Genomic DNA, 26,249 nt, shown 5'->3' with positions numbered 1-26,249 from the left:
CAAAATGTATGCCAAGACGAGATGAATGGCTGATATTTGCACTCTAACAGTGTGAAGAGGAGTAACTGCTACATGGTGTGGGGGGGCGATGTGACCAACCCGGCTCACACCTCAAGTCGCAGCAACGTGGACCTGGAGATTGGCTGTCTGATAGACCTGTCCACCGGTCTGGTGACATTCACCATCAATGGCAAAGAGATATCCACATCCTACCAGGTACTAAATATGTTGTACAGCCTAAACCAGACACAATCAGACTATTTCTGACATGAAGACAAGAAGCCCAGTTGTGTTTGATAAAGTAGAGACAGTGTATAATGATGTTCTATATAAATCTAGGATTGGACATGCAACAGAAAAAATTTAAGATGTATTTATTTTGGTGTGTTTTTTAAAAACTTTGTAAGGACTTTGCCTGTTTACCATTAATTTGGACCCTCTGACATTTATTCAGTAATGCATCCATTCACCTGTAAGCTATCTGTCTAACTGTCCATCCTGTTGACCTTGAGAGGAACTCTTCTTCTGTCTTTGCGTATTTCCCTAACAGATGAGTGACGTCTGTATTGTTGAATTTCAGACTTACACTTTGCCTGTTCAGACGTACTCTGAGAACTAAATCTTAAAGAACCTTTCAAAGGGTTTAATCTTCTTATGTTCTCCCTCACTGAAACTCTGTGAGGCTTCACCCGGTGCTGAGTCATCCTGCCAGCCGACGCTCTCGAATGATCATGCACACGCACACACTAAGTAGTGGAGTTTCATGATGTATCATTAAGCTGCTTTCCGCAAGTCATGCTGGCTTGCCGCTTGTCAGGCTTTTGATGTGTATGTCCTGTTTGGACCTGTTTTTAACTTGCTGCTCGTTTCTGTGCTCCAGGTGGAACCAAACACCAAGCTTTTCCCTGCAGTGTTCGTGCGACCCACCAGCCCTAACCTCTTCCAGTTCGAGCTGGCTAAAATAAAGGTAGAGCCCCCAAATTGTTCAAATTACAGCAACCTTGTGGCATGTATGATGTCTGCAATGCCATAACAAAATACAAGAAAGAAGCCAAAATCCTACAAACACACAGTACTGCTGGAGAAAATGCAATATTTACTGCTCACAGTATGCTCCTTTATATTTCAACCTTTCCCGCAGTACTTTATTCTACCTTACACTGTTCAGAGATGCAGTCCCCACGCACACAAAGCTACACACCCTCCAGCTAGGTCCACTGTAGTTTAGCATGCTTGTGTCTGCACCAAAGATACTGAGAGCTTCACCAACAAGATGGATACTTGTGTCAGTTGCTTGGAGGAGAAAAAAAAAGAGAAGATTGTGTGACTAAGCAAGAAAGGTAGCACTGATTTAATAAACATGACAAATAACTCTCAGACTGATTGTGAGTGTCTTCTTCTTTAGAGAAGTGACAGCACCATTTGTTCAAGAAGTTAAAAAAAACGTTCTGTTCCATACCAGGAAGCAGTGTCTCTTCTTTTGTGGTGTGTGGAGATGGTGGCACATTAGTGTATAATGCCTTTTAACTGCTTAATGTAGGCTTCACCAAAAATGTATATTTCACCGCACACCAGGATACTAAAATAGATCGTATTTTGTTGATAGATTACATTAATAACAAAAAGAAGAAAACTACTACTACTTATTTAGCATTGAATCCTTAAACACTCTGTTTGTTTGCCCTCTCCAGAATGCCATGCCTCTGTCATCAGCCATCTTTAAGAGTGAACATAAGAACCCGGTGCCCCAATGTCCACCCCGTCTAGATGTCCAGACCATCAATGCAGTGCTGTGGAGCCGCATGCCCAACACCTTCCTCAAAGTGGAAACAGCCAGGGTGAATGAGAGACACGGCTGGGTGGTCCAGTGTGTGGAGCCCCTGCAGATGTTGGCTGTACACATACCTGAGGAGAACAGGTACAATACATGGCTAAGTGGGTTTTAAGTGGGTTTTAGCTGCTTTCAAAGAAATAGCTGACATTTTGGGGAAAAATATGTGTTTTCCTGCTGAGACTTTCGAACATATATCAAACTTAAGCCAGCAGAGGATTAGCAGGAAACAACTGCCCATAAAACCATTACTTGTCTCATGTACAAATTAAACTAACAAGATATCTATTTATTATTGATCTTGATGAGAGTCAGGCAAGCTGTCTCCCTATCCTTCTAATCTTTACTCTAAGCTAAGCTAGGCTAAGCTAAGCTAATCACCTCCTTTCTCTAGCTTCATATTTAGTGTACCATTCATGAATGTGGTATCAATTTTCTTATCTAACTCTTACAAGAAAGTAAATAAGACCAGATATAAGGAATTATTCTTTTGGATATGTGCTCAAATTGCACTAAACGATTAGTCAGTCATTTGACCCACAAGAACAATTCCGACTGTCAATTAATAAATTTTCATAAAAGAGATTTCTGTGGTTGTCTAAACTTAAAGGTGCCATGTGTAGTTTTCTCGTAAACAAACAAAAGTTACTCACCAAAAACTCACTTTAAGTGTTTTAAATCCTACATTTTTTTTTACATACATGTTATCTTGCTAGCAGTCTTCTTATTCTCTGAATTTGGTGGAGCATTGCTGCACATCTTGGCAAGTTACTGCCGCATGTAGATCAGTAGAATAGAAAAATAGAAAAACAAACTCCACAGGGAACCTGTAACAATCCTTGATTTTTTATCCTGTGTGGTAAATAACACTTGTTTGGCTTCTAAATAGACTAAATCAGAAAGTATATTTTACTTATAATCTCTCTTATTTTCAAAGGTGTGTTGACATCATGGAGCTGTCTGAGCAGGAGGACTTGAGGACGTTCCATTACCACACACTGAAGCTCTACTGTGCACTCTGTGCTCTGGGCAACACCCGTGTGGCCCATGCCCTCTGCAGCCACCTGGACCAATCACAACTCTTGTACACCATCGACAATCAGTACCTGTCAGGCATGTTACGGGAGGGCTTCTACAACGTCCTGATCAGCATCCACCTGGAGACAGCCAAAGAGGCACGGCTCATGATGAAAGATGAGTTCATCATCCCGGTCACGCTGAGACACGTTCCATTCGCCTCTTCTCTGACGCTTCCAAAAAGCACCTCCCGCCAGGGGTGGGGCTTAGTACTCGCTCAAACCCCGCCTCAACTTTGCCCCGCCCTGTTTCATCAGCACCAAGCGCGAGCAACATCTGTATAGTCCTCAAATCCCATTGGATGCACTGAAGGAGAAAGCAAATTCAATGTTGACAGAGGCCGTTCAGGGTGGCGGGCACCACATCCGAGATCCCGTAGGAGGATGTGTGGAGTACCAGTTCGTGCCGATCTTAAAACTCGTTAGCACCTTGCTAACCATGGGTGTGCTCGGCAGTGAGGACGTTCATCAGATCTTACTGCTCATTGACCCAAACGTTTTCAGAGAGACACGTCAGGAGGGAGCGACAGGGGCCACAGACAAAGAAGGACTCACAGGGGCGGAGGACAAGGCAGTGGAAGCTGGAGAGGAGGAGGCGGCCAAAGACACCAAACAGCCAATTAAAGGGCTGCTGGAGAAGAGGCTGCCTGAGCCCGTCAAACGACAGGTTATATTAAGCACACATGAACAGACCCGGCGTCACCTTATGTGTGTTAAATCGTCATGTAAATCACCAAAACATGTAAAATCAAAGACCATCTTCATTTGTAAGTGTCAATTCACAGCTGTGCTCTCAATCACATGCTCCATAAGTGCTCCACTGTTATGGACCCATTCAGAAGTCACTCAATCATGAAATGGTTCTGTCTCGCATCGAACAAATGATCTCTTGGGTAAAATGTCTCTTTAATAAGTGGGGTAATGTGAAGCCATAAGACTGTTTGTATGTATTCCTAATAGGCTTGGTCATAACAGCTGTGTCTAGGTGTGCAACGGTATTTGTTGTTTGTCTCCGCCTCTTGTCTGTTCCAACAGATGTGTGAGCTGCTTCACTATTTCTGCGATTGCGAGCTGAAGCACCGTATCGAGGCCATCGTGTCCTTCTCCGACAGCTTTGTCTCCAAGCTACAGCACAACCAGAAGTACCGGTACAATGAGCTGATGCTGGCCCTGAATATGTCTGCTGCTGTCACTGCAAAGAAGACCAAAGAGTTCAGATCGCCACCTCAAGAACAGGTGGGATGAGGCCGTAGTCACTGCAGTGCAGCTGGGAAGGTGGCAGAGAACTGACTGAGTGTCAGGTCACCACCTTATTGTCTTTTAGCTACTATAATTTGCACTTGTTCACTGATTCCCAGTATTCAAGCCAGTGGGTGGCTTATGTAGTGTGCCATTTCTTTATGGCGACATTTACATAACTTAATTTTTATGAAATATAATATGAAATATAATATGATATAGAAATCATATTGTTATATTTTCAAACATATACTTTCTGATTTAGTCATATATTAAAATTGGAAGAAATAAGCATTAAACATTGAAATCCTCATATTAGTAACACAAAACAAATCAATGCATTATGTCATTTTTTTTTTTTTTGCTCTTGAACACATGCAGTTTCCACTTGTCCTGGCTGATCAGACCACTGCTAGGGGTTGAGGGTGGGCAGATTGGTCTCCATGCACCAATAACATTGATAAAAGTGTAATTTGTCCCCCTCTGGCAGGTGCAACAAGGCTTACTGGAGAGTGAGGAACACACTCCCACACTCTCCTGAGAAGAGGTCTAATCATCCAAAACAAGGGGATTCACCTGTGTGGGTGTTTAGCTTGAAGCTCAAATAAATGACCACAAAGAAAGCCTGCTGGCTCACTGCTTCAAATGATGCATGGAACTAAATAATTCAGTTACATAACTCCTGTAATTTTCCACATACATGGCTAACTTCTCTCCCTACTCCCAGATGCCATTTTTAGTTTTTGTATCGTCATATTTGCTCATTTTTGGTTCCATGGCTCAAAGGGAATGAGCTGGTCCTTGCTCCAAATGTTTCCAAAAGCATTCTCTTTGTGTGCATCAAACAAAGCTTCAAGGCGAATCCATCCTGCTTGTCTGTGGTGTCATTGCTCCAGTGAGCATGCACACAAATATACAGTGTCCCTTTAGGGCCACAGCTGGAGATAGAGTTCAGTGCCTCACAGCTACTTTAATGACTTGTCATGCTGTCTTTTGGGTCTGTGAGTGCAGAGGGAGAATTAGGCATTTAAGTGGGGGGTTTCTTTTGTGTGAATCCTGCAATGAGATCACTTGTTCAGATTGCTTTTGAAACTAAACAAGGGAAGAATTACTGGACTTTTTTTTTTCAGTGCATGTAAGTGTCTACTTTTATGTTTCCATACTTTAGATCAACATGCTGCTGACCTTCAGTGTGGGCGAGGACTGTCCGTGTCCAGCAGACATCCAGGAGGAACTGTATGATTTTCACAACCAGCTGCAGCTCCACTGTGGTGAGATGCAGATCATGCAAAAAAACTTTGCGAGCTGCCTAATTGGTTACGTGTATCATGGAACATGCATAATTAAGTTAGTTAACGCGATGAAATCATCTTAAATTGCTTTGGTTGATTGTACAATGTATTACAACTATTTTACAAAGGCAGGCATGAATGGAAAATTAAAGATAGGGAGGAAAAAGCAATGGTTTTCAAATGGAACATACAGAAAACAAAACACAGCAATTGTGCCTTTTCCATCTATTGCTAAAGCTGCCATTGTGTCAACATCAGCTGAATTGTACCTTCTCTTGCTCTCAGAAATACATTTTCTTTTTCCCTTTCTGCATCTCCCTCTGTCTCTTGGCAGAGGAGTTATCCTTCAGTGCCTCTCAGATTTCTCTGACATCTTGATGTTTTGATAAATAATTGAATTGCTCAGCCCTCTGTGGTATAACCAATTTAATGGCGGTTTCCGGCATGCCGCATAGCGCCGGCCTGTCATGGCACCCTCCAATAAAACACAACTCAAAACTGCCGAGAAATAGGGGTTACTATACATCCCATGCTACGTATCATAGACATGACATGTCTGCTAACCCCAAAGGAAGCGAAGATTGGCAGATATATTGCTGTAATATGCTTTACTCTCCACGTATATAGTTATGTCCATCTGTTTGTGTTGTGCAGGAATCCCTATGGAGGAAGACGATGACGAGCAAGACACATCTATCAAAGGGCGCCTCCTAATGCTGGTGAACAAGATCAAGAGCCAGTCTCACAAAGCAGAGGAGCCCACAGAGAAGGAGCAAGCCGCACCATGTAAGGAAATCACTGTTTTTATAGTCCTACATAAAATATTAGCGTTGGGTGATAAGGGATTTTCAATTGTGGCCTTGTAACCATAGCAACATACTGCATATACAGTAGAAAGATCAGTTAAAGCAAACGGTTAAAGCTTTGGGAATAGCAAAGATTTTACTTCTAGGTCCAAATATCCAAAACTTGCTAAGATGTCCTTGAGCGAGACATTGAACTTGGCGTGTTCTGTTTCTGTATTGCTTGTACAGCATTTGTAACCTTCCCGTAAGCGCCCCCGAAGATCCCCCGAACACACACACACCCTCATACACTACATTCTTGTTTATGGTCTCTTTCACCTCTTTTTGTACAAGCTCTCTGTCTGTGTTCCCACTTAGAGAGAGAGGGAATTAAAAGCAGGAGCTCCTGTATTGCAGCTCCAGCACCCTCGGTCTTGCTTCTGTTTGTCTGCCGGTGTCATGTGGACTGAGTCACCGGGTGGCAGTCATTTCCATTTCAATTTCTTTTCAATTTCATTATGGTAATTTGGAGCTGGGTGGAGGAGAGGCTCCAGAGTGAAGAGCGTCTTCCGTCAGCCGCTCCCGGGGGAGACGAGACAGGAGGGATGAGAGAAAAAACATTGATGATAAAACCAAATCCTTTACCTGATTAAACACACAGACACTTGCGTACGTGCACTGGCACAACTGCACAATCATGAGCAACACAAACAGGAACAAAACACATTTCAATCACAGCACTCAATAAACGGGGTGCCACAATAGTATAAACGCGGAACAAGTTGTATGTAATTTTCAGTACCACTCTGTGTAAGGGCCACAAATGAAGTTGCTGATTGCAAATTATTACTTAACTGGTAGAAAATACATTCAACCTTGTTCTGCTGGACTTATATGTGATCTTTCTTGAGAATTACTCTGTTCTGGCAATAAAACAAGACACATTTGTCTGCATTTAATGAATTGCCTATATAGTGGGACTAACTAGTGTGTAACAGGATAGTTTATTACTTCTGAAAACCCCTTCTGAGAACCTGGCCCTTGTCATACCACCCCTGTCTATTCTTGAAGCAATGCTGGCAACAAGAAGTGGCCAAATTGCAGATCAAGCATTTAGGCTTGAAAATGTGCTGCTGAAAGGCAATCTCTCCACTGGGATTTGGTGTGACCCTGACGTGGAGCATATAAGACCACCAGAACGATCTCTAAGGAGCAATGCTGGATGAAAATATAGCAGTGTGTATTTTTCCTTAAACGAGTTGCAGGGTTGGTGGTGGTCTCTGCAGTGTGTTGTGTTAAAGGCAGATTGATTAGAAGGCTGGTTGTGGTTGCAGCAGCAGTTCAGGAGCATCACATCTACCTCTGTAGCAGCTGGAGGCGTCAGAAAACAAGGGGAGGGGGTGGAATAATTGCAGATCTCTGCAGGCATATTCTTTTATGCTAAAAATATTTTTTCTTTAAATAATTGTGGGATTTTATACAGTATACTGCACGCTAGTAGTAAATGTTAAAGCTTGAAATGGAAGCCATATTTGTTTATCTTATTAGTGGGGATGTTTTCTTTTTTTCTTTCAGTGGCATTTGCTTTTAAATTGGAACACAGTATGCTAACATGTACATGCTAAAATGTACTAATTAGCACTGAACACAAAGTACAGGAGAGACTGATTTGCAGGTTTTTGTTCACAAACCAAAGTATTGGACAAATACAACTTTTGAGCTGATGATGGTGCTAGGTGAAAAATTAAGGGATCTCCAGTGTTATAACCAAACACTTCTTCGTGAGGGGGCAATGGGTTTGTGCACCAGATTCCATGGTTATCCATTCAGTAGTTGTTGAGACATTACACTCATAAACACAAATGTCACCGTGCTGGTATTGCTACATGGAAAGTCAATGGATCACTAAAGTAAGAAGGATTCACCCTTCCAGGGATTATGAATGTCTGTGCAAAATTTCATGCCAATGCAGTCTGCACCAAAGTGATCACCCAAGTACTGTTAGTTTAGCTTATTTGTGTTTTGCTTTGTTTGCTTAGTATAGATGTCTTCCTCTCCGATGAGAGGTGAAACACGAGTATCTTGAACCTAGTCCAGTTGCCCTTGATTTTAACCTACCTTGGATTTGCTTAGTTTATATGCATGTTTAGTCATGTCTGAGTTATTTCCTTGTAGGTACTTTACAATACTGTATGTGAAAAGTGTATGCGACAAATGGTGTATATTTTGAAAACCAAATGAAAATCTTATATAAGAAGAGGAGAAGGAATTGCCAGGAGGCAGGCGAATGGCCGGAGTGAAGATGACATGATGTATTCTGTTACTCCAGCTATAATTTCTCCTCCCATCACATCATCTTGCATAAGACCATGAAGATACAAAAGGCGCCGTTGTCAGTGCCATTATTTCATGGGAATGAAGTAAAAGGAGCGCAGAAGCGGTTTTCCTCTTCTGATGAATGGTTTATCCACCAGAAGCATTTAATGTTCAGACATGACGACTTGCCTGGAAGAAATCTGTGTGTGAGAGCACAGGGATTGTGTGTGGACTCTCACAGAATAAAAACTGCTGGCCTCCATCAGTGTAACACTACACCGTTCAGATTTGTTTGTCAGGGTGTTGAGAGGAAGAGAAAGGGCTGCAGGGGTGTATTTAAGAGCAAAATAGACAGAGAGGGAACGAACGAGTGTGTTTGATATTGTGACAGAACGAGTGTCAGGTGTTGTGAAGCATCTTGGCTGAGAGGAAGAAATGTCTCTTCTCATTTTGGAGCAAGCTGGTGCTTCTGCCCTTTCCCTGACACCCACGCATCTCTCGGCGGCAGGATCAGTTACCGCTGACTGTGACATTCTACTGGCTCCCCCACCCACCACACAAAACCTTGCATTGAAACCTTGCATTGATTGACAGCTTTGTGTCAAGTAGTCTTTGGAAAACCAACAGATTCAATCAGCCATACAGATACAAGGGTCTTAAAAATACAATCACCTAATTGCAATACTTTTAAGGAAATCGATTCTGTATAAATTGCTTCTTTTATGGTTCTGAGTTGTTTAATTGATGTTTGTCCCTCCTGTGTGTATTCATAACCCAAGAACAGGCTCATAAATACATGCGCTTACCCACATGTGCACACTATTGATCCAGCTGTAATGAAGCTTTAAGGATATCCTACATACGAGCTGTCCAGACAAATACCTCCATTGAACCACAGAAGCAGAATATTATACTGTAACTATTAATACCTTTGCTACTTCCCTTACCTTATTTGTTACATAACAGGGCTTCATCTCCGCTCTGCTGAAAATGTGCCTTTTCATGAATGAGCACTATGTTTTCTTTTCCATAGAATAGAATAAAATTAACTCTGCCATTGTTGAAACACAGCTGAGTACCTCTCCTTTAGAAGATGGGGCTTGTAGATGTGGCTGATGCACACATACAGTCTTATTAGCTTGATTCAAGCCACACAAAAGACTATGAAGGAGCTGTCTTTTTGTGTTCTGTGCTCAAGGTCTTATTTGCATCATTTTGGGACTACAGCCTTTGAATTGGGCGTCTTTTTTTTATAATGCATGGCTTAAGTGAAAATGGGAGCACACAGTCAAGTGGAAGCTCTTTTAACATCAGTCTAATAGAACATTGTGTTGGGTGTGTGTGTGTATCTTTGTATGTGTCTGTGTGTTTAAGGGAGAAATGCCATAAGGAGCGTTGCTTTGTCTTAGTGTGGCCTCAGTTAATGAAAGGAAGGTTACAGTATATTTTCCTCCTAAGGCCAGTAATATGCAGTAAGGATTACAGGACAATGCAGCGAGCTTTTCACTGCCGAAGGTCTTTCTCTGCTATTTTTAAGGCAAATCTTAACTTGCTGTTGTAAATATAAAAGTCCTTTCTTGTTCTAACCAGTAACCCTCATAATTAATACATCTGTAATTAAACCCAGATGCATGTTTTCTATTACAATCTTCAAGTTCAGTGTAATAATGTAGTTTTGAAGATGCAAATGCAACCAACATCTCACGTTGCATTCACATGCTCCTTGGATGGTCCTATTTCCTGAGTTGGAAAGTTGTTCTTCCGACTTCGGGGTGTTCATGTGCTCTTAAATCAATAGATCCTCCTAAATATTACACACTGCACCTTTAACGTATTAAACGGTATTTACAGAGTATTCTGCTGCCTCCAAGACAAATGCTGTTGCTTTAAGTATGTTTGAGTATCTTTAAGTTTGTATGTTGTCTCTGAGAAAGAGTATGATGTCTGTAATGATAGAGGGCCATTCCACTTATTTTACATGTCATGAGTTGAATTGCAAATTCTACAGTTTTTAGGCTAACCAATAGTCAGAAGAACATCTCATTGTTTTTTTCTTATCTGTCCACCACTTTATTTTAACTTTATTTTGTCTGACCCTCAGTCTAGTCAGTCTACAGGCATATATGATTTACTTTGTTAAATGGTCATAAATATGTGTTTAAGACATATTCAGTTTCTTGATTGTTCCACTGAAAAAAAATAGATGGTTGTTCCTAGCAAATAAAGTAATTGTCATGGAAGAACAAGTTTCCTTTTATAAAAGGAAATTATCCATCATCTTTACCCAACTTTCTCTCCAGCTAACCTGAAGGAGCTGATCTCTCAGACGATGGTCAGCTGGGCCCAGGAGTGTCACATTCTGGATCCAGAGCTGGTCCGCAAGATGTTCAGCCTACTGAGGAGGCAGTATGACAGCATTGGGGAGCTGCTCCGGGCCATGAGGAAGACTTACACCATCAGTGCTGCCTCGGTCCAGGACACCATCAACCTCCTGGCCTCCCTCGGTCAGATCAGATCTCTGCTATCTGTTCGTATGGGGAAAGAGGAGGAGAAGCTCATGATTGATGGACTTGGGTAGGTTGTGGTTGCATCAGAGGAGCTCTACTTGCGTTAAATATGTTTAAGTTATTGGCTCAATTTTACCTTTTTATACAAATCATAATTTTCTGGTATTGCTATCCTTAGTTTCATAGTAGTTAGACACACAATTTAAAACTGTGTTTTCAGTTAATGGTAAGCGTCCACTGTGTCTCTTTTCCTTTCCAGTGACATCATGAACAACAAAGTCTTCTATCAGCACCCCAACCTAATGAGAATACTGGGCATGCATGAGACTGTTATGGAGGTCATGGTCAATGTGCTTGGAGGAGACAAGTCCCAGGTTTAACAACTTCTACCTCTAAATGTATTTCTGCTCACACAGGTTATTAAAGAGGCACCCACAGGGCTCACCACACCACCTCGCCAGAAATGATGTTGCTCACTGAGAAAGTTTGTGTTTTCAGTCCACTTTTGCGTGTTATCATTTGTGTGTGCTGCATGGACGCAGGGTGAGCGTGCATTAATGAAGACGTGGTCCCAGTAGGTGGGCTCTTTCCTCAGGCTGACAGCATCACAGTCTGGGTGGGAGGGCAGAAGAGGGCAGAGTGAGGATGGCTGGTTGGCTGTGTGAAGGTGTCAGGCCTAGACGTTAATTAGGGACGAAGACATCCGGTGGACTTTATATTGTAACAAGCCTGGGGAAAGTCATTACAACAATAAACTCAGTACCCCAGAATAAACCAGCAACCTCAATTTGTCAAGATAGTCTACTATATTTCTGTTCATAAATAGATGAGACCGTTGCCCGGAGAAATATTTCAAGACCGTGAACTTGCACTTTTCAATTTGTGATGAACCCTTTGTACGAAAAGGTTTCTTGGTTGTGATTTCTCTTTCTCTAATTCTCTTGTTTTCTAATCCAACCAGTGGAGATGTTTGACCCTACTTAGTCTCTATGTGCCATTCCACAGGAAATTGCCTTCCCCAAGATGGTAGCAAGCTGCTGTCGCTTCCTGTGCTACTTCTGCCGGATCAGCCGTCAGAACCAGAAAGCCATGTTCGACCACCTCAGCTACCTGCTGGAGAACAGCAGTGTGGGCCTAGGTGGGTACGCCTCTCTGTTTCTCTGTTTGGCTGTTACTGTTACGATTCTCTTCTTGGAGACTGATGATGTATTTGTGTGCACAGTGCTACATAAGCTGGTTCCCATAAACCCTGTGGAACCTAAAATGAATAACACTGATGTTAATCAGCTGTTGGCAGATCACTTGTCAGTGGTATTTTGGAAGGACTGGAAACATCACCCCCTGATGTTTGCACTTCATTGAAACATGAACTCAGACACAGGCTAATATAAAATGCATCCAGTGCATAGAGGAAATGGTTAGATTCTATGAGTGTGCTTTGTATTGTAGCTTCACCAGCTATGAGGGGCTCCACTCCTCTAGATGTGGCTGCTTCCTCTGTGATGGACAACAATGGCCTGGCTCTGGCACTGGAAGAACCTGATCTGGACAAGGTAAGACTGGAAAGACAATGTTGATGATGGATGAAGTGTTGATCTATATTTGATGTTATGTATGTGCTGTACCCGTAGGTGGTCACCTACCTAGCAGGCTGTGGTCTCCAGAGTTGTCCAATGCTTCTGGCTAAAGGCTATCCAGACATCGGCTGGAACCCAATTGAGGGGGAGCGTTACCTTTCCTTCTTGCGGTTTGCTGTCTTCGTCAACGGTACAACTGCAGTTACCATCCACCAGCCTCTCTTTATTTCTGTCACTCACTTTCTCATTCTGTTTCTTATTTTACTGTATCTCTATCTAAACATATAGAATAAGGCTAGCAATTGTCCAGCTGCTTGAGGCTGGAGATGTTTCCTGAGTCTTAGGGATAGTGTTGTGTATATGTTAGAGCTACAGACATGTGCATGGACATGTGCTGTATTTTCTTGCTGACATTAATTATGTATTTTCTTGTCTGTACTCATATCATATTATATTTGTGTTCCAGGCGAGAGTGTGGAGGAGAACTCCAGCGTTGTGGTCAAGCTGCTGATCCGTCGTCCAGAGTGTTTCGGACCTGCCCTGAGGGGAGAGGGAGGGAACGGCCTGCTTGCGGCCATGAAGGAAGCCATCAAGATCTCTGAGACGCCGGCTTTGGACCTGCCGGGCTCAGTGCATGGAGTGAGCTCTGACGTGTAAGCCATAAAGATCAAGCAAAGCTTATCAAATCAATGCTGAGGACTTACCTTAAGATTAGCTGCTTATCCCGCTTGCTTTGCTCTGATGCCCTTTAAAAATGTTCGTCCTCTTTTATGTTCTCCCTTAACACCACTTCACTTTTTCCGCTGTCAGGTCTGCTGATGGTGATGATGAGGAGGAGGTGGTACACATGGGCAACGCCATCATGTCCTTCTACTCTGCGCTCATTGACCTGTTGGGACGTTGTGCTCCAGAGATGCATGTAGGTCTAATAGTAACCGAATTTATTTGTTTGTTGTTTTTTCAGATTTTCCATTTTTCACTCCCGTTTTCACTTCTTTAGCTTATCAACAAAGGCAAAGGTGAAGCTCTGCGTATTCGCGCAATCCTGCGCTCTCTGGTGCCTACTGAAGACCTTGTGGGAATTATCAGCATACCGCTCAAAATGCCCATCACCAACAAAGGTATTGGTTCCATCAGAGCACACATCCTATTCATTTGCATGCTACTACAGGATGTCTAGCTCACGTGAAAGTATTATGGTTACAAAAGTCTGCACATTCAGTGTAAGGCAGAAGGTTATTGATTTAATTTCACTGCTCATGCCTTTTTAATCAGCGCACCACTTTACTGCACACTACAATAGCTCTGAGTAAGCCAAATCATTTCTATAGTGAGCTGTCTTGCTCTACTGATTGATCGGCATAAGCATGGCAAGACTCACCTCTTAAATTTGCTGCCTAGACCACTGCCACACAGGCTGTGTCAGCAGGCCAAGAGTGAAGACAGCAAGCCGTGGCGGCTCCAGCACCAAGAATACAGCAGAAAATACTGCTGCATCCTGCCTAATGAATATACATGACACCTCTAATCAGAAACGACTTGCCATTATGTACTGTAGGCTGTTCTGGGTATTTCTCTGCTTTACACCTGTGTGGTTTACTGTTTTTGCGTTGTGCGTTGTCCAAATCACTCTCAGATGGGTCGGTGACAGAGCCGGACATGTCGGCCTGCTTCTGTCCAGATCACAAGGCCCCTATGGTGCTGTTTTTGGACCGGGTGTATGGTATTGAGGACCAGAGTTTTCTGCTTCACCTGCTCGAAGTGGGCTTCCTTCCTGACCTGAGGGCTGCTACCTCTCTCGATACGGTAGGTAAAGCTGACAACAACAACACGGAAGAGAAATAATGAATGGCCAGCCTCTGTAATCAAGGAGGTTCGTGATCAATAATATTGGGTAACCTTTTATACTAATGAGGAACTCCTCATTAAGCCCTCAGTTCATGTTTCTCTTAGGTTGATTAATGTAACTGTTCTTTAGACTTGTATATCAACAAAAAGTTTATAGAGTTTTAGGTAGATGAAGAAAACCGTTGCTTGCTCGACTCTAAACTCTCACATGCATAGGGTGCAGACTTTTGGCTAAAATGAATCTATTATAACATAACACATTAAAAAGTGTATTTAAAGGACAGCACCACACAAGGGAGTCAACTATTTTGTGAGCTGGAGTCCCCCTTTATGCTTAAGATGCGTACAATGCAGAAGTTATTTTGAGATAACCTCTGGTAATTCTATAGACGGCAAGGAGAGCCCTTTGGTAAAGACTTCAATATCTATGAATTTTCTGGAGATGTTTAGAGCAAGACTATGTAACTTTTGTTAAACAGTGGTCACTATAACCACAAGTAACAATTAAGGGATAATCTTAAATGCTACATCACTTTAAGAGTAGCCCATGTAGAAAAGAAAATCAGTGGGCTGAATCAGTAATGTAAGTTTTACAGCAATATCTATGTTAAGTTTGCTAACATTAGCCACTATAAGCTAGTTATACCAGACCAAATAACAGTCTACAGCAGCAACACTGCTAGCAACAGAAAACTTTTCAGAGGGAGAATGTGTTATTTGCTCTTTCTAATGTTACATTATTTCACTGTGAAGTAATGTCACCACTGTCACATGTTGTATGACCTCTGACCTTTTCTTTTCATAGGAGGGTCTATGTACCACAGAGACAGCCCTGGCTATGAACCGCTACATCGGCTCCGCTTTGCTTCCCCTCCTCACCCGCTGCGCCCCTCTCTTTGCTGGCACCGAGCACTACGCCACCCTCATCGACTCCACTCTGCACACCATCTACCGCCTCTCCAAGGGCCGTTCGCTCACCAAGGCCCAGAGAGATGCTATAGAGGAGTGCCTGCTGGCTGTCTGCAAGTGAGGAGAATACCAAACTCTCTATTAGAAGTAGAGTTAAACGTTTTCTCAAGGTTGTACGCTTTTATTTTTTGACTAGCAATACCAACGGTAGATTTTATCTGCTTTCCGACAAAACTCCATTATAGCTCGAGGCCTGGTTTCCCTAAATATCCTGTGACAAAAGTGGTCAGAGTCTGAAGATGTTATAGTTAAAGGCAGGCCAGGACACAGGCAATCTTATCTCTCTCTCACCTTATTCTGCAGGCACCTTCGCCCCTCCATGCTGCAGCAGCTCTTGCACCGCCTCGTCTTTGATGTGCCCTTGCTGACTGATTACTGCAAGATGCCTCTCAGGGTGGGCAACAATTTCTCAAATTTTCTCACTCTTTTTAAATCCTTTTGCCATCCTGTATCCTGTCTTTATCTCATTTTGCCTGTTGTTCTGCTTGCATGCCTCAGTTTTAGTTGTTTCCTTTCTGCCGCATTATCTTTCTGCCAATTCTTTTTTTGTTTCTTTTTACTTTTCTTCATAATCTAACCTTTGTTTTTGTCTGTCTGGTCACTGCTTGTTAATGCTCTGTCAGGAGTTACCAGCAGGTCTATTGCAGGTGTACATTTAATGTGCTAATGTTTACCTCTCTCTCTCAATCACGCACACACACACACACAGACACACACACTCAAAAGGTGCACATTTTTAACACACCCATGGTGTTAATCATCTGGCGTGTAAGAAGTGGGCAGCTACAGGAGGGAAAACAAGGGGATGAAGTATTGGACTGTGTGACTATAGGCTTGTTGGCTCCACTGCATCTGTCTGGCCACACAGAGAAATACTGGTACTAATAGACTGTGACTAGCCTGTGAAATGGTGGACACACTTGTTCTATACTTTCATGTACACATTCGGATTTCATTTGTGCTGAGTGTGGGAGAACGGATTTCCTCTGAGGGGCTATTTGCTATGCATGGCCCAGTGCCAGTGTGTTGTGAGTATGTGTACAGGCTGCATGCTTGTTGCCTGCCAGTTAGCTGTCCTGTTTACCAAATTCTGTGTATTTACCCTCTGCTTGTCTTGACATTTGCTCTGTCTGTGTCCTCCAGCTGCTAACCAACCACTATGAGCAGAACTGGAAGTATTACTGCCTCCCTTCGGGCTGGGGTAGCTACGGCACAGCATCGGAGGATGAACTACTGCTCACCAAGAAAATCTTCTGGGGAGTATTTGATTCTCTGTCCCAGAGGGTGAGGGGCCACTCATGTGTTGCACAAAGTTACTTATTGGGGTCCTTTGCAATTTTGAGCATCTATCTATCTAAATTTGACATCTAATAACTAAGGGATAAGCAGTTAAATAAAAGACACCTTATTCATCACAGTCTTGATTAACCTGTATGCGAGGGACTTATTGGCAAAAATATGTTGAGGACTATTGGTGATGCAGATGGCTGGACTCAGCACATCTCTCTAAATGCGCACTCTTGAACGGAGGCCTTGTAAAGGGCCGGCCTGAAAACATCAATATCTGGACAGCTGTTATTGATCCAAAGCTTCTAGCACGCTGGTTCCTCAGCTTTTTGAATAATTCTTCATTAAACATCTCTTCTGCTGGCCCCCTGCACTGATACACTTTGCCTGTCCCACGTACATGAACAACCAAACACATTACTTGTATTTGTTAAATAAGAATACCATTTGCACGACTGTACTTAAACAGAATTTTAAGAGCTAAGTTTTGCTTACTTTCTCTCACTGTGCAGAAATATGACCCAGAACTATTCAAGATGGCCATGCCTTGCCTCAGTGCCATAGCTGGAGCTTTGCCACCGGACTACGTGGACGCCTCCATTAGTACCACTGTCGAAAAGCCAGTTTCTGTAGATGCTCAGGGCAACTTTGACCCCAGACCGGTCAATACTGCTAAGTAAGCCATGTCGGAGCCAGTTATCAATAATATGCACAGTACATGACTGTACATGACTTCAGTAACACACATTTGCATAAACGTCACACTCTCTTTTTTTCAGCATTTCTCTTCCAGAGAAGCTTGAGCACTTTGCCAACAAATACGCAGAGCATTCCCATGAGAAATGGTCAGCGGAGAAGGTAAGGCCAAAGATAAGAGCTTTCACCTGGGAAAATGAGTATTAAATTGCATAGTATTCGACTTGGAACAAGTTACGAGTGTTGTAAGAAAAGGACACTTAAAATGTCTGTCCTTGAGGAAATACTACACGCAAAATCAGCAGGAAAGCATTTCAGTCATTTCAAAATGAAAAAGAAAAATCAATATTCAAATCAATATTTTGGGATCGTTCTTTTTTCCAATATCGCAGCATTGTTTCCTTTGGTGATGCCTACTTTTTGTTATTACTGAAATGGATACTCTGGGCATGCTGACAATAATTGTGCTAGTCTCTGTGTAGAAAGCCCTTACTCTCTGCCAACTGCTTAGCCTGCATTGTTGCATCTGTCAGAAATTTTAACAAGAGCTGAGAACAGCAAGAACTGAATGCACCATGACTCCTTAATTTGTTATGCGTGCTTAATCTCTTACCCAGTCTTCCAAATAATAAATCATGTCCTTAGATTGCTTTCACCCTTGTACATCCCTCTGTGCTTGCGCCTCAGGTGCTGCTGGGTTGGAAATATGGAGACTGTGTGGATGAGAAGGCCAAGACTCACCCTCAGCTGAGGACCTACAAAGCCCTGACAGAGAAGGTACAGAATGGTGAATGTGAGATCTGTGAAGAAGATTAACATTAAAGAGATAACCTAAAGATTGCGGCCTCTGGTCTTATTCCTTGTCCCCCATTTCTGTCATTGTGCTTCAGGAGAAAGAGATTTACAGATGGCCAATTAGAGAGTCCCTGAAGAGTATGCTGGCAATGGGCTGGAGCATTGACAGGACCAAGGATGGAGAAAGCATGTCTCAACAGAGAGAGAGTGAGAAAATGCGAAAGATCTCTCAGGCTTCTCAGGTACAGTGCAAAGAATATGACAAAGACAAACACTAACATCTAATTTGCTTGTCCTCCAAACACTTTCGAAACTTCTCATTACCACACCATATAAGGTATGTTAAGAGTAGAAGGGTCATACAATTATATCTTTCTCCAGAAAATGTTCTTTCTCTGGTATGGTAAGTATACTCATACTCCAATATTTTTAATGCATGAAAATAAAATCTTAATTCTTTTTGAGACAACATTTTTTGTTTTTGTTTGTCTATTTTGCCAATCTCTTAAAGCGGCAGTTTTATAATTGAATATACAAAACCTTCTGCATTTCTCTCTGCTGTTTGTATCACTCTGCTAAACCCCTTCCAGCAATCCCACAAGAAGGAGGCGATTGCCCTTTGATACCTCGTTTCGCATAGGGCTCGCTCTCCTTGGCGAGAGTCTTGCCAAGACCCTGGTTGCACTTACACCCCAGACTTCAGAGGCAGCTGCGACAGCATCTAATAGTGGAATGAGAGTCTAGTACACCACTACTACCCACTGTTTGTCATCGTGCCTCTTTGGTACTCGTCCATAAGAGCAACATGACATCAGTAGGAGGAGTCAGAGGAACCTGATTTTATTCAGATTATCTGTCTCATATACTGCTGTCAGGATTTAGTGACAGTTTCAGCAAATATGACCTTTAAACAAGCAGCTTTATACATGCCATTAAAATGAGCCAATCATCGAGGTATTGATTCTAAACTGGTTTATATTACGACCACTTGGAGTGGCAGACGCTGGACCTTTCAACCATTTATATCCATTACCATTAACTAACTATTTGAATATTTTTTTTCCCTTACTTTTTGCTAATTAATTTAATTGTTTTAACCGTCACGTCTAGCTAACAATTTCAACTGTTCACCAATACTTTTAGCTAAATAATATCATATTTTTTTAAACAAACAAATCCATACTTTTAGAAAAGAATTTCAGCTTTTTATCTATTACTTTTAGCTAACTATTTAAACCTTTCTGCTTTCCTGTCTTTGCAGTGGAGAAGTCATCCTCACATTTAGAAACAAACACAGACAATAGACAGTAGACAGTAAACAGTATACTGTAGATAAAACATAATAAAAGTACTCACGGTTCCATTCTGAGTGATGACGGCTGGAATAAAGCTGTTTATTATATAGCGTAAAACTTAAATTAATAGCCGAGTCCCAAATAGCCTTCTACCCCATTTACTGGCCTGGTGTGGGAACACATTTTGACAAATAAACGCAGGTCTCCATTAAACAGATGTATAAAACCTCTTAAACCCTGCTGGGGTCACCTGCTTAGGCTGCTTCTAAGCTGCTTAGATCGTTAACACAAATATTAATGTTTAAACGTATGATCAGTATGTCAGTAGGACTATGGGCATGCTACACATCGTTAGATCAGTTAGCTTCTCCACAATTCAATCTTTTAGTTCAATTAATGGAAACAACAATGTCCCAAAGTCTAATTCTTAGAAATTTACCAGTGTAACTGGCATGGTACAAGAGATGAAAAGAAAAAGAAAAGTGCAGACTGAAGTTACCTTAAGTCTGCTCCTTAAGTCTGAATGTGTCCATTTCTTGATTATTTAAATTCCTTAACTCTGTTAGGGTCCACCGATCAAAAGAATCCAAACAGCTTTTCATAAAAATTTGTTTCCAACAAAAGTTATGAATCCTGTCATGTGAAGTCCATTGCTCTCTGTCCGCTAACTTCTGCCACACTTTTCTCATCCTGCAGCGTGTTGTTTTCAATATGTTGCTGCCTTCAAAATAAAATCGCATAAGCCGTCTGTCGGAGCTAGATCAAATGAATGACGTGCATTTGATATTATTGGATAATTTTTGTACAAGTAATATTCTGTTTGAAATAAATAAACTGTTTCATAGTAGCCTATTTCACTTTTGTGCAAGAGGAATTAAAGGCCTGTCCCATATGGACCCCTGTCCCAAATATAGGCAGGATCAATTCAGTGATTTTAGCCTAGGCTATTAATCAGAGGTTTATGGTATATACATAGAGAGAGAGAGAGAGAGAGAGAGAGAGAGAGAGTAAAGATTTGGCTGTTTAACACAATCATCTGGATATGCTTTTTTAATTTAACAACTTTTTGTAGTTCAGTTTGGAAATCACTGGTTTATAGTGATAGCTGCTATCAGTTTACATGAAATAGTCTTACTTTGAGGACAGTTACTGTGTGCAGATGTACACATTCAGATCAGACAGTTATTTACTGTGGACACAATGCTGATTTTGCTGCTATTCTCCCTGCATAAAGGAGTGAAAGGTTGTAGACAGAATAATCCTTCAACAAATGCTGTTAAAGCAGAAATTGTATGTCATCAAAGTGTTGAACAAATAACACACTATGTCTCACTGGAAATCTTCATCTTCTTGAATATTTAGGCAAACGGCTTCAATCCGAGCCCGACTGACACAAGCAACGTGGTTCTATCCAGAGAATTGCAGGTGAGTGACCTCACATTTGTTCTGCCATCCTTTTTTTTTTCTTCATTAAATCAAACGATCTCTCAGTCTGAATACGGGATGAAAAGCAATAGTTCCTGAATGTGAATGAGTAACGTGGGCGGGAGATGCTGCTTACTGAGATGTACTGTTTGTCTTTGGTTCAAGGGGATGGTGGAGGTGGTGGCTGAAAATTACCATAACATCTGGGCCAAGAAGAAAAAGAGTGACCTTGGAAGCAGAGGTGATTTGCTAATGAATTCACTCGTAGACACATATTACATAGAGATACCTGCAAAACAGAGAAGAAAAGACAGTATGTGTGCATGCGTGGATGTGAAGTGTTGCTCGTTGTTGCGGTGTTTATATGTGCCTGTAAGCATATGCATGTGTCTGCCTCGCCGGTCTTGATTAAATAGGTTCATCTGAGTTGTGCATCCACTTCATGTCACCATCTGCCTTCACACAGCAACACAGTAGAGAGCCATGACTTATCAAGTCTTACTTAACACTGGGCTGTATGTGGTTTAAGGAGGGGGAACACACCCTCTGTTGGTGCCTTATGAGACGCTGACAGCCAAGGAGAAGGCCCGTGATCGAGAGAAGGCCCAGGACCTGTTCCGCTTCCTGCAGATCAATGGCTACAGCATCACAAGGTCAATTATTGGATGTTGGTCATTAAATTATCATGTTCATGTCTTGAAGAAACTTTACGCTACATAATAGCTTTTCCATTTTAACCATTTCCACTATCTGTGGTCAACAGAGCCCTTTATGAAATGCAATTACAAGAAAATCTTGTGGTATTAAAGTGTTGATATGTAGCTAATATCTTATTGTGTTGCAGAGGTTTGAAGGACTTAGAGCATGATTCCTCTTCCATGGAGAAGAGGTTTGCTTACAAGTTCCTAAAGAAGCTGCTCAAGTATGTCGACTCAGCTCAGGAGTTCATCGCTCACCTGGGTATGGTAACATTACATAGGTCATGACTACAAGAGACTTAAAGTAGTCATGTTACTTAATATTAAATATATATTTGTATGCTCCCAATACAGAGGCCATGGCTGCCAGCGGCAAAACAGACAGGTCCCCTCATGAACAGGAAATCAAGTTTTTTGCCAAAGTAAGGATGTTATGTGCACATACAGATCACTCTTTAAAACTGAATTTCCATCAGCCTAATCTGATCCTGTCATTGACGATGTCCTCCTTCAGGTTCTCCTTCCTCTCATCGACCAGTACTTCAAGAACCACTCTCTCTACTTCCTGTCCTCCCCTAACAAGAACCTGAGCAGCAGCGGTTACGCCTCCAACAAGGAGAAGGAGATGGTCACTAGGTGCAAAATGAAAACAATCCTTTACCTGCATCAATATAGCATGACAATAACTCTTTATCATTCTTTACTTAAAAGCCTAAACTCTTAAATAATCTTAATTATCTATCTAATCTCTAATCTTTCCTAGAATGTACTCATGGTAATTGTCTGATTTCCTTCCTTTGTCTATCCATCACACCTCCAGCCTGTTTTGTAAACTGGCAGCTCTTGTCAGACATAGGATTTCTCTCTTTGGTAAGCTGATTACTACTGACTGGTCAGCAGTGTGTGTGTGTGTGTGTAAAAGTGAGTGCTTGTCATTTTCTCATGTCTTTTGGTTCTCATGAACTGAAGTGTCTCGTCTTAAGGACTTTTTAACATTGGCCTAAAGAAAAGCAAACCTAGAATCTTTTGGTTAACATATAAGATACCAAATTCTGGAGCATTTATCTGTAAAACTGCCCTTTTAATTAATTATACATTAAACAAACAATATATAACGTGTTCATTAGTGAGCTGTAGAGGTGCTGGTAGACTGATTTTGTTACCTTTGTTCAGAGCCAGGCTGGCTACTAACCCCCGTTTCCAGTCTTTATGCTAGGCTAAGCTAAGCTATTGGGCTGCTATCTTAAGCTTCATATTTACTGTACAGACATTAAAACAACAGAAAATTGAATCCCCGCCACTGAAATGATGATTGATTATTTCGATTTTGAGGCTTTGATATTTATATCAGTTCATTAGGTTACTTTAACCATCGTGCCTTTAACCACAGTGGATATCCCAAATCCAACTAAGGGGGTGAACTAGATATTGATCCACTAACCTTATCTAACTGAACCCTGTAACCTGCCCATTTGATTGGAGGCTGTTGGGTGTGGTACGTACACAGACATCTTTGCTGCCATGAGAAACTCCGTTCATGTTCATGTCACATTTATCGCTTTAGTTTTTGTGTTGTCTTGTAGGGAGTGACTCCACTACCATTGTCAGCTGTCTTCACATTCTGGCTCACACGCTGGACACCAGGTGAGTACACATTTGGCAGCACTCAAGTCTTACAAGTAACTTGGCACCTTTGAGTTTTTCTTAAAAGGAAAAAAAAGGACAATTTTGACCAAAGCCCTCAGCTTGATGATGACAATTCCATTTTCCCAGTGTAAGCAATGACATTGAACCTAACCTCTGTAGGACCCTGATGAGGAGCATATTTGACATGAACATTTCCTTTTAAACAGTTATTACGCCAGTTTCTTATGGGAGCCATTAACAACAAACATCCTCTGGCATTTAAATAAGCAAATAAATTTAATACACAACATGTTGCCCGAGGCTTATAGTGTTCTTAAAAGACAATGTACTGTTTGTTAATACAGCTCACACGTAATGAGGCTGAATCGGCAATACATTATTGTGTTTTGTTTATGCTAAAGAGCTCCCATAGACTCTGTCTTTCATTTATCCTTCCTACTGGGACCATATCAAGGCTTAACAATGGGTAATTTATTTAGAAATGTTATGAACTGTGAAATGCTGAAAATAGGCAGGCTAATCATATTTATACGTTGTGCTATTTTCAGAGTGTCATACGATATGTCTAAGCTCCAACACTGGCAAACTCACCCTAGATTTAAATATCTACCATATTCATTAAATAAATCATTGATGTTTCAGTGTGAGTGCGGTCAGGTTGATACTTAAGTCTCATATTTCACGACCAAAACCTTCACAGACTGTAAGAGTGGAGTAATTGCATATGTGAGTGTGTCCTACCATGGGTAAACAGGGTTGTCCTTTTCAAACCAAGGGGTATCCAGTGGTTTATCATAGCACCTGCCTTTGCTTATCTCCTCATTCAGTCGTTTATCTGACAATTATCCCTCTTTCACTCCAACAGGACGGTGATGAAGTCGGGCTCAGAGCTGGTGAGGGTGGGGCTGAGGACGTTCTTTGAGAATGCCGCAGAGGACCTGGAGAAGACGTTCGAGAATCTGAAGCTGGGGAAGTTCACTCACTCTCGCTCACAGATGAAAGGGGTGTCGCAGAATATCAACTACACCACTGTAGCTCTGCTCCCCATTTTAACCGCTCTGTTTGAACACATCACTCAGCACCACTTTGGAGTCGACCTGCTTTGTAAGTCCTGACAGCGAAGGAATGATCAAACACATTGTGCGAGAGGCTGCTAAAAAAAACTAGAGTCAATGTTAAGTCTACTGGCATACAGTGATTACATCCTTCTTGATTCCTGACCTCTGGGAACATATCTGTCGCTTAGACGTGCAGTGACATTCCTCCTGTATCATGATGGTTGTTGTCAGACATCCACATTTCCAGACTTAAATATCTCAACTCCTGTTAGATGGCTAGATCTCATTTCCCATCCCAATTTTGGCAGCCATGATCTCCAGAGTCTTGTTCTAATTTTCTTTATTTTTTCCAGTGGATGATGTCCAAGTGTCCTGCTATCGAATCCTGACGAGTCTCTACGCGCTGGGTACTGGAAAAAACATCTATGTAGAAAGGTATCTAAGCATTAACACTGATTAAAGCTCACTGAGATTCAATGCAGCATGCTCACCAACTCTCATATTCTCTGTGTCCCTCAGACAGCTACCAGCTCTCGGCCACTGTCTCGCCACCCTGGCCGGAGCCATGCCTGTGGCCTTCCTGGAGCCGCTACTCAATACGTACAACCCCTGCTCTGTCTTTAATACCAAGAGTGCCAGAGAACGAGCCAGTGAGTCATAAGTAATTATTCTAAAATAAAAGAGCTCATTACCAGGACCAAGGTGGCAAATCAAACAGCTGTTATTATGGATAATGAACTTGTATGTCTATTACTCATTTTGACATGTTCTACAAAAAGCTGATACATATATTTTCAGATATTTAATCATATGTTCAAGTATACATTCTGTAAACTTTTATCTGTACTGTATGTGTATGAAATCTTCTCACATATCGGCAGCACATTTACTGTGCAATCTGAGAAATCCCCTTTATAAAATATATAATAAGAAAGTTTTTATCTGATAATGTAAACAACAGTGCATTGTTGTAACCAAGGACTGTAATGTTTTCAGTCCTTGGCATACCAGACTCTGTCGAGGAGATGTGCCCCGGGATGCCGCGGCTGGATGGTCTGATGAAGGACATCAATGACATGGCTGAGTCTGGAGCACGGTACACGGAGATGCCTCACGTTATCGAGGTAGTGCTGCCCATGCTGTGTAACTATCTGTCATACTGGTGGGAGAGGGGACCCGAGAACCAGCCTGCCAGTGGGGGCAGCGTCTGTTGCACCACCGTCACCTCAGAGCACCTCAGCCTCATTCTGGGCAACATCCTCAAGATCCTTAACAACAACCTGGGCATTGATGAGGCCTCCTGGATGAAGAGGATTGCAGGTGGGCATGGGTTGCTATAAAAGCTCACTCTAGGTTGCCTCACTTTCCTTTCACATAAATGCCGGCCTCATTTAAAAAAAAATGTTTTTATGTTTTTTTAAATGACTGTGTTGTTACCATCTTACAGGAATCCTGCATGAACCTAGGGACATGTAGAATTACTAGTCCAATGTCAGCCTCTATAGGCAGTCCAGAATTTTATTATTCAGTTTAATTTAGCAAATATTAATCCAGACATAGTACTGAAATAGTTCTTCATGTCCTTAGTTTGTGTACTTTTGAAGTACTATTGAAAAATATGCAACATGCAACCCAAAGGCTCATAATGAGAGTGCACACATAAACAATAACTGACAGGTGCAGAGTACGGACATCGCATCACACACAGTACACATCAGTCTAACATAACTGAAATGTCTTTGTATTGCCAGACTAGGCTATCACTGCCGATGCTGACTACCCTGTTTTCTTTACAGTATTTCCCCTCGGGGATCAATAAAGTATTTCTGATTCTGATTCTGTTTCTTTTATTTATTCCACAAAATGGTGTTGCTCCCACTCAAATGCAACAACTAACCCTAACACCAG

The 26,249-nt window shown here is 41.8% G+C and overlaps 1 protein-coding gene across 1 annotated transcript in view; it reads left to right on the top strand.

Annotated features, from left to right (window-relative positions):
- LOC119910706 (ryanodine receptor 3-like) overlaps nucleotides 1–26,249 on the top strand; it is a 123,569-nt gene that overhangs the window by 72,539 nt on the left and 24,781 nt on the right. The window contains 37 exon segments of the mRNA XM_038729443.1: nucleotides 51–216; nucleotides 881–967; nucleotides 1,692–1,918; nucleotides 2,769–3,046; nucleotides 3,049–3,120; nucleotides 3,123–3,574; nucleotides 3,943–4,143; nucleotides 5,315–5,417; nucleotides 6,093–6,224; nucleotides 10,840–11,113; nucleotides 11,306–11,420; nucleotides 12,052–12,184; nucleotides 12,496–12,599; nucleotides 12,678–12,813; nucleotides 13,090–13,276; nucleotides 13,434–13,542; nucleotides 13,624–13,744; nucleotides 14,260–14,429; nucleotides 15,277–15,497; nucleotides 15,744–15,834; nucleotides 16,584–16,724; nucleotides 17,240–17,403; nucleotides 17,507–17,585; nucleotides 18,111–18,200; nucleotides 18,314–18,460; nucleotides 20,876–20,938; nucleotides 21,104–21,179; nucleotides 21,468–21,591; nucleotides 21,783–21,898; nucleotides 21,991–22,058; nucleotides 22,151–22,272; nucleotides 22,457–22,506; nucleotides 23,220–23,280; nucleotides 24,149–24,387; nucleotides 24,695–24,776; nucleotides 24,861–24,991; nucleotides 25,338–25,661. Of these exon segments, the coding sequence (XP_038585371.1) occupies nucleotides 51–216; nucleotides 881–967; nucleotides 1,692–1,918; nucleotides 2,769–3,046; nucleotides 3,049–3,120; nucleotides 3,123–3,574; nucleotides 3,943–4,143; nucleotides 5,315–5,417; nucleotides 6,093–6,224; nucleotides 10,840–11,113; nucleotides 11,306–11,420; nucleotides 12,052–12,184; nucleotides 12,496–12,599; nucleotides 12,678–12,813; nucleotides 13,090–13,276; nucleotides 13,434–13,542; nucleotides 13,624–13,744; nucleotides 14,260–14,429; nucleotides 15,277–15,497; nucleotides 15,744–15,834; nucleotides 16,584–16,724; nucleotides 17,240–17,403; nucleotides 17,507–17,585; nucleotides 18,111–18,200; nucleotides 18,314–18,460; nucleotides 20,876–20,938; nucleotides 21,104–21,179; nucleotides 21,468–21,591; nucleotides 21,783–21,898; nucleotides 21,991–22,058; nucleotides 22,151–22,272; nucleotides 22,457–22,506; nucleotides 23,220–23,280; nucleotides 24,149–24,387; nucleotides 24,695–24,776; nucleotides 24,861–24,991; nucleotides 25,338–25,661 (5,456 nt within the window).

This window comes from Micropterus salmoides, unplaced genomic scaffold, assembly GCF_014851395.1.
Source record: "Micropterus salmoides isolate LMB-PRFRI ecotype aquatic unplaced genomic scaffold, ASM1485139v1 Ms_hic_scaffold_19, whole genome shotgun sequence".
Lineage (NCBI taxonomy): Eukaryota > Metazoa > Chordata > Actinopteri > Centrarchiformes > Centrarchidae > Micropterus > Micropterus salmoides.
This window is presented reverse-complemented; position numbering and strand designations above follow the sequence as displayed.